General features: G+C 39.3%; 1 protein-coding gene across 8 annotated transcripts in view; it reads right to left on the bottom strand.

Annotated features, from left to right (window-relative positions):
• Window positions 1-59: 59 nt before the first annotated feature.
• The window catches only part of PJVK (pejvakin), a 60,250-nt gene continuing 51,653 nt past the window's right edge, over window positions 60-8,656 (bottom strand). For all 8 annotated transcript variants that reach the window (XM_065560813.1, XM_065560815.1, XM_065560812.1 and 5 more), the window contains 2 exons: window positions 6,688-6,783; window positions 60-3,336 (listed from right to left, as the gene is read on the bottom strand). In XM_065560813.1, the coding sequence (XP_065416885.1) occupies window positions 3,035-3,336; window positions 6,688-6,783 (398 nt within the window). In that variant the 3' untranslated portion in view covers window positions 60-3,034. The remainder of the gene's footprint in view (window positions 3,337-6,687; window positions 6,784-8,656) is intronic.

The raw sequence follows: 8,656 nt of genomic DNA, 5'->3' as shown, positions 1-8,656 counted from the left end.
TAGTCTGTCTTGCACAATCCTTATTTCAGGTATAAAATTTTGTGATTTTGTTGGACATGATTTAGCTGAAATTAGCATCTCTGCTTGACTAAAGCAGAGCACTAATCAGGTGACTCTTCTTGTGTCAGATACAATTAGAATCCTGATATTAGCGCACTCAGAATAAAGGTGTGGTTTCAATGTCACTGCTGAAACAAAAGAGCAACAGAACGAACTGGAAAACAGGATTCCCTGGAACACAGAACCCCCATCAAAGTCGAGAAAGATCATGAAAACATACAATAAAGAAAATTAGACAAAATATGAGGTTTGTTTACATGGGAGTTGAGTAGTGTTTGTCGGAGAAGCTAGGCTCTGACCACACTAAAATGAGACCGACCGTGGTATTTAAACATGGTTATTCTCTGCAGACTTCTAGCTCAATTTCCTCAACTGTGGAAAGGTATTTGAGAGACCTTTGCAACAAAAATATCAGACTAGTACATGGTCTTATAAATGATTTTAATATGGTTCTTAGCCCCTTCAGCCACCCCTCCCCCCAAAAAAGCCTGTTAGATTCAACAGGTTGGTGATAGAATTGCCAATTATGAGCTGAAATGTACTTGCTATAAATACATAAATGCTACTAAAAAAATATCTGTAATGCTAGATGCACAGGTAGTCTTAACAAGTGTGAACCATGTGGTTCAGTCATACCAAACTAATCTATGTCTTCTTTACATCCACTTCTTTACACCCACTGTCCTACTTGAAATACTTATGCTAAGATTTTTGTAATGATGTCACATTTTATTGTCAAAATGTTGTTTAAATGAAAATTGTCCAGTCATGTTTAATTATGCTGCTGGCAAGAGGAATCTGTGTCAGGATTGTGCAAGCACTTCTGGACAAACCAGCATACAGCTGCAACTTAATGCTTTGTAGCATTAATTTATTACTATGGGGGGGTCACACCCTTCATAGCTTCTGTAGGACAAACTTCTTGTGCACCCAAGGGGTTCACTGTATTCCTCTATTCTACCCCCTGCATGCCACCTTCCCATCCTTCTCTAGTTGAGGGACTCCCTGCAGCTTTCCCCAATTTCTCCTCTGCCAGGGGTTGTGTGTGCACCCTCTACAGCAGGTGCCACATATCAGAGGCTCTGGGAGCTTTCTCCTTCCCCTCCCCCGCCCCCCATTGGCAACAGCACTGGGTGCTCCTAGTCTCCTTACCACATGCTAGGGGTTGTGTGTGCCCCCTTTTCTCCTACCAGCATCCCCAATTTTGCCCCCATACCAAGGATTGTGTGTCTCCCGGCCCTCATGCCAGCTGTGATGTGTACACACCCCATTCCCCCTATCATTATTATTTGTCTAGGAGATAAGTCACTCAATGTGTCAACATGTTAAATTCTTTAGGTAGAGGGGAGGTAGGGGGCGGTACTGTTATGCTGGAAAGCATTAATAGATGACATCAACCAGTTGCTTGATCTGTAGACAATTGCAGAGGTGCTAAAACTTATAACTATCCTAAACTAACAGCACTGGCTCCTTGGGTCCCTACTTTCTCCCCCTTTTGGTTTCTGATTTTCCTCAAAATCTGTAGGATTCTAGCCACTGCTGCCTAGACCAATTCCTGAAATTTTGGAATTGAGTAGGTGTGGCATTCAAAAGCTACCACCTTATCTACAGCCAGACATACACAGAAATTCAAAAATGTCAATTTGACAGCATTTAAGGTCTAAAGAGACAAGCATCATTGTGTTTTATTTGAATGTGTAATCATTACACTACACATTAATTGTAAGCTTCCACTAAAGCATGTGCATGCTGAAACTAGCAACACAAGAATGAAGCAGAAAGGCTGCCACATATACACAGCTTCTACTTAAGATAGATGGAGTTAGGACAGAGATTAAAATTCTTACTTTAAAATTGCAGTATCAAAAGAGAGCCAAGCAGGTTAGGCAGACGGGCCTAGCACTGCCAATTTCAATATTCTACACTGCAGTGCCCTCTGCTACATGCATTCCCCACTATGCAAACTTTTTTTTTTTTTAAATTGGACCAACTTCTGTGGATGAGAGAGAGACAAGCTTTTGAGCCACACAGAGCTCTTCTTCAAGTCTCAGAAGGGAACTCCCATTATCACAGAAGTTGGTCCAATAAAAGATATTTCCTTACCCACCTTGTCTATCCAATATCCTGGGATTGCAATGGCTACAATTTGACTGCATACAACTTTTTAATTTGTGATATTGGGCTCTACAGCTACTAGACCTGAGATGTAATAGGTGGGATTCAGTACACTAGTTTTGCAATGCAATATAATTTTGTTTGTTTTTTCCAAATATGAAAGCCACTAAAGTCAGCAGCAAGTCTGAAGGCTTTAAAAAAAAAAAGAGTCAGATTTGAGTTAGCCAAGTGCAAACTGTAGACTTGTTTGTGGTCCCTACAAATATAATCAGAACAGACATATGGGGAATTCACAGCCTAAAATGGAATCCATAATCACCAGTTACAATCCTTTTAACTCTTCCCTCTTGTAAATGAAACCTTAAACTGAGCTAGTTTTTAAATGTGCTTTTAATCTGATACTTCAATTAAACATTCATGATAGCACTAAATTATTAACACGTTTTCTCATTTTACCATCATACTCTGGTGTAGTTAAGGCAATATATAACATCTTGACAGACCAAATGTGCATAAGCAGCTTTTATAGTAAATTCCAAACTATATTCTGATTGCTACTCTGGAATTCAATTTCAACATGTATATATTACTTACCAAGAATGATAAAATGAGAAAGTACCCAAAGAAGAAAAGTAGCAATTTTTTTGAAGAAAATGTATATGGGGTATTTCTGAACTAGGTAATATAATTATCTTTATTGTAAAATAAAAGAATCACTTTACAATAAAAAAGGAAATAGCATAACCAAATATTTTGCACTTTTAATGTCTGTTGAACTTAACTCAATATTCAACAATTTTGGAAATGTTGTGGCACAGTTACACTGAAGTCTATAACAATAGTCACATTCATAGATCATTTATCTCACTCTCTTGTGCCAGACATCAAAGCAGGGCACAGCATGCAGTCGTACATACTTTTGTCCATTAAAAGAACACTCTAGGCATCCATAAACTGTTTCTCTTTTAGAATTTCCCATTCCACAAAGGGCACAAGGACCTTTTGGGATGTTGTTATTAAGTAAATTAACCCGGATATGAGACCCTTCTCTGAGATAGCTTGTAGAGATATCAGTCATGCTTGCAGCTTTTTCATAATAGTCTGTAAAAAGGTCCTCCAAGTAAGCATCTGAATTAGCAATGATATCCATTACCCTTTTATCTGAAAAAGAATGCACACAAAATAGCAATGATTTGTCATCACACTATGAACACACCAGGACACATCATACTATTAATCCACTGACGGAAATAAGTACTGAATTATGAAGCCATATTAGAGACACCATTTTATGGTTGTAACTAGGTTTTCCATTGAAACCCTAATTTTGACACTTTTACTTCAAAGGGGAGGCAGAAATTTCTTACAGATATCGTCTGCCAGAGGACAATGTTGTCACTGATGAAATAACAACCCTACATCTCATGAACATTTTGAGCATTTGGAAAGTTGGTGATAATTCACATTTGAAATGTTTCTCTCACTTTTTTGGGGGGGGGGGGGGGAGGGGAGAGGAGGGCAGGAAAAAGAAATGTACATCCTAAACTCCAAACATAGTTTAATTCTGGTGTCCTCCAGGAGGGCCACCACCTAATTAGTTTTGGAAAATTTGGTGTGTATATTTCTGAGCTGTTTATGGAATTCAGGACACTATTTACAATGATATGCAGGCTCACTGATAAACTCTCCAGGAGCAGAGACCTCCCATCAGACCCCAGTAGCCTTTGTATTTTTATAAATATTCCAGCACTCAAAAAAAGTGTTTGTGTACATCTGCAGGATTGTGAATCTCTTTAGGAATAGGACTGAAATCACTCTATCCTCTCAATAGTGGTCAGTAAGCACACTCCAACAGACCAGGGATCATTTTCTTCCACTTCCAACACGAGCATACATGCCTCAGATCTTGAATACTCTAAACACCCTAACAAGACAGGTTTGAGATAACTCTTGTACCTGATACAGGCCAGAAAGGTGAATGCAGATATTATAGTACAACAAAAAAAGACTATTACCACATTCTCAAATCTAAATTTGTCATCAGTATCTAAAAAGAAGTGAAGTAATTTCCATTATGAATGGGAGCTGCAGGTACCCAGCACCTTTGGAAATCAAGCCATTTTTATTTAGATGTATAAATAAGAACCTAATTTTAGGCACCTAAGGTTGAAAGTATTGGCCTATACTCTTTTAATACATATAATTTTAATACATTTAATACAACATGGGACTCTCCATTTTATAACTAATGGAGTTGTTACATCAATAAGCAGTGTATAAGCAATGAAAAAACACAAAGTTAGAGTACTGAAATCTGAACTTAGTATTTCCAGACTGATGTTTATACTTTTTGAAATATGATTTAACTTGGTAATTTCCTGACTTTCATACCGTGAGCGAGATCTTCAGCCTCTCTTAAATCCCCTTTGTACCAATTGGGGCAAACGGGACTGAAAACTGTCTTAAGACAGCAGGAAAGGACTTCCCTAGAATAGGTAAATTCTGTGTTGTTATAAGGTGGGCACAGCCATCCCCTACACCAGCTATTCCTGGCTCCCTATGCAGAGGCGATGTTCCAGGCCAAGAGTATGAAGCACTCCAAACAACTTGACCAGCAGATTGATTCCTTGGAGACTGTTATCCATTGGTGCAGGTTAGAGCAGCACTGAGGCTACTTAAACTTGCACTACAGGTTGGTTTGGTCTCCAGCAGCCCCCAGGATCAGGGAGGGGCAGTGGTGCAAGTAGAAATCATTTCTTGCCAGTACGCTGCACTCATGGGAGGGACACAAAGCAGGGGGGCAGGTGACCTCCCCACATGACTACTACTCCCCTCCCCACCCTGCCTCCAGCCCGGGGCCCCCGCGCTCTCCCCATAATCCACATCTATCCCACATTACTGGGGTGGTGGTGCGGGGGGCAGGGGGGAGAGGCTCTGTCCTCCTCCCGCTGCACTGGAGACTTCTGCTGTACAGACCCCAGGCAGGAGGACTCAGGAGACACAGCTGTGTGGAAGGGCTGGGAGCCGGACTGGGAATGGTTCAGCCGCACTAGATGAGCTGCTGACGTGGGGTCGCCCAGCAGCCCTACGTTCTGCTCCTTTCACGGCTGCTGTTCCCGGGAGATCAGGGCTCACCAGAACCACAGCGGTGAAAGCAGCAGAATAACGTGGGGCTGCCGGGCAGCTCCATGCCGGCAGCTCCTCCGGCATGGCTGCTGTACTACCCGCAGCCTGACCCCCAGCCCTTCCATTTAGCTACTTCTCCTGAGTCCTCCTGCCTGGGATCTGTACAGCAGCCCTGCCAGAGAACGGGGGGGGGGGGGGTACAGCAGCCCTGCCAGAGGAGCTGCCCAGCAGCCCCACATTCTACTCCATTCCCTGCTGCAGTTCCCAGGACCTGAGCAGAATGTGGAGCCGCTGGGCAGCCCCACACTGGCAGCTTCTCCGGCGCGGCTGCTGTACCACTCCCAGCCCCGCCCCCACAGCCTTGTCCGCCGGCAGGGCTGCTGTACAGACCCCAGGCAGGAGGACTCAGGAGATGCAGCTGCGTGGAAAGGCAGGGGGCGGGCTCCTCCTCTGTCTTTCCAGTATGCCATACCAGCTATAAATATCTTAAGTGGTACGGCGTATCAGACTGTACCACCGTACTTGCACCACTGGGGAGGGGTAAAAGTGGAGTAAAGGCTCCTACACAAAGGGCACCATTAGACGCAGATGTTTACTGCACCACAACATTTATCTTTATTCTTGTATTTGTGGTTTTTCCCATTCTTAGAATATGAAATACTGAAAATGGAGCCTTATCCTTCATTCACTGAAGTAAGTAGCAAAATTCCACTTGACTTCAGTGGTCCAGGATCAGGCTCATACTACAGTAAATTTAACTACCAGGGATGGTAAATATCCAGTTTTTAATTGTACCCAACATACAACATTTTAACAATGTTTTCATGTTATTTGAAGATAAGAAAGAAAATCTATATATAGATACAGGCCAATTCCCTGTCAATTGAAGATTACGCCCTACTGAGCATTTTCTAGTATTTTAAATTAATAAATATATAACATTTACAACCTCAACTTTATCTTATCTTTATATATCATCCTTTGATATCGACTATGCAATACTTTCTAAATTGTAAAAATATAGAACAAATTTACATACTAAGATATTGTAGTTGTACAATTAGTATTTATGATCACCAATACCATTTATTTTAAGAAAACAATTAGAAGTTTTCATGATAAACAAAATAATATATTCATATTAATTAAAAATATAATTATTTAAAACCAGACTCTCTCCATTAATATCTTAAAATCTTTACAATTATTTTGACTAGATCTGATCATAGCCAAAATAGCTATTATCTTGGTGCAAATTTTAAAGTGGAATTCTATCTTGATTAGATGCTTTTGAACTTCTGACCTTTCCGACTAAGTCAAAGAAAAAAAAACATGCACTTAATCCATTTGATTAGTGTATTTGGACATAAATATCAAACATCATACTTCGGTGGAACAGATTCCTCCTTAATTTGTTCAATGAAAATGATCCAGATTGCTCTTTTTCAAATCCTCCTTTTGAAACTGGAGTGACACAGAACTCTGTATTAAAGGAAAAAGTAGAACCTTCGGAACAATGAAATTCAAAAGCTATACAATTTCGAAACACAGCTTAGTACAAAACGTTTTCTGTTATATAACATGTACAGTATTATAAAGCTAAGAGAATGCTTAAAATTAAATACAGCTTTCCTATTAGTCATTCTACTGGTCTTTAATTCCTAGGAGAGATGGTGTAAAACAACATGCACACAGTGTTAGCACAAAAAATGAGATGACACAGAGAGAGAACAAGATGAGATGAAGTAGTAACTACATCATTTATTAATTTAGATGGTTTATAGTGACCTTCACATTAGGCATTTCCTTACGGTTTCCTGGCCAGGTTAAATGTCTAAGGCAGTCAGCATTCCATTAACAGACTGCCTCACGTTTGGAGTAAAAGCAGAGTCACACACCCATTTGAAACCAAAAATGGAAAATCTGCAATTGTGAATGGTTTTCTGTGATTCCCAACCATGTTATTCACCACATAATCAGCTATAAAACTTTTAAATTAAACATAAATAAAATTCTTAACTTTTTTAGCCTCTAAGGTTGTAAAGAAAAGGCTTTGAAGTAAACTGATGCCATATTGTCTTAATACATTTACAAAGAACTTTAAAGAGATATACTAACAGCTCTCATTCATCTGTATTGGGGATTACCTCTGCACCTTAATGATAAAAATTTAAATATCAATATTGCTATTTCATTGGTCATTTTAGTAAAAACATCTAACTAGTGCACCTATCCCCACTGTGCAATGACAAAGTAAAATGGAAAATAATTCCAAAATTAGGATTTATGTGTTTAATTTAATATTAAAATGAATATCAGAGGGATTCTGTACTGCTTGTATTATCTTTTTTCATAGTTAATTCAATAACTACTTTGTTTTTTTAATGCACATAGGGTTGTCACAGAAATGTAAATGTGTCACTATGCTTCAAACTTCAGAGTGCCTTTGTCATAGAATGTATCTCCAATGTGTTGCAAAGCATCTGGGGCCCCAATCAGAACCTCTAACAAGTGCGTAGTGTTACATTCATATATGGAGATAGATAATATTTCATGAGGTAATTCTTATCTTTTTGGTTATATTTTTTAAATACAATCTAAATTATATGGTCACTAAAGGCCTGATCCTGCACTTCTGAAGTCAATGGGAGTTTTGCCATTAAGTTTAATGAGTGCAGGATCAAGCCCTAAAACTATATTATGGATTATTATTACCCCCATACTTTGATTGACTGAAGGTTCCCATCTAATTGTAGTCCTGGGCTGGGATAAAGCACACTGGGAAATGAGGGGAATTTATAAAACCATATCCTTTCCACAGACTGGGAGAGTAGTAGGCAGGTCAATCCACTTTGTTTTGTGTAACTGTGTTTTTTTTAAACTTTGTAAAGATTTGGAGGTGACCGTGTCTGACTAGTCTCTGACTGTGTTTCACTGATTTGAGGCAAACTGAAATAGAAGCTCCAGGAAGGAGAAATATTTTTGTTTATCAGTTTCACAGACGTGCCTTTTTTAGAGGGGCCTGCCATGCCACATTCTTCTTTTATGGAGAAATGGATCAGATGGCCCTAAGATATTCAGTTTCTTACAAACCAGCAAAGGCATACACTGATATGCAGACGTATTTTTAATGTTTCATTGCTAACAGTGTGATTTCATTTTTCAAAAACTTACATTTAAATATCTGATATAGTTAATTCTCTGAAATCATTTCCAGGATAAATCAGACCCTTTAATGCCTTTTATATTTATCCTAGCAAGAACTAATTGTGGATTAAAGCTAAGGCTCTGATGAGGTCAGACAACTGACATGTATAAAGTTAAGTATGTGCATAAATATTTATAGGATTGGGTC

This window comes from Chrysemys picta, chromosome 11 (assembly GCF_011386835.1).
Source record: "Chrysemys picta bellii isolate R12L10 chromosome 11, ASM1138683v2, whole genome shotgun sequence".
NCBI lineage: Eukaryota > Metazoa > Chordata > Testudines > Emydidae > Chrysemys > Chrysemys picta.
Note: the sequence above shows the minus strand (reverse complement) of the source record. Positions and strands in the feature narration are given on the sequence as shown.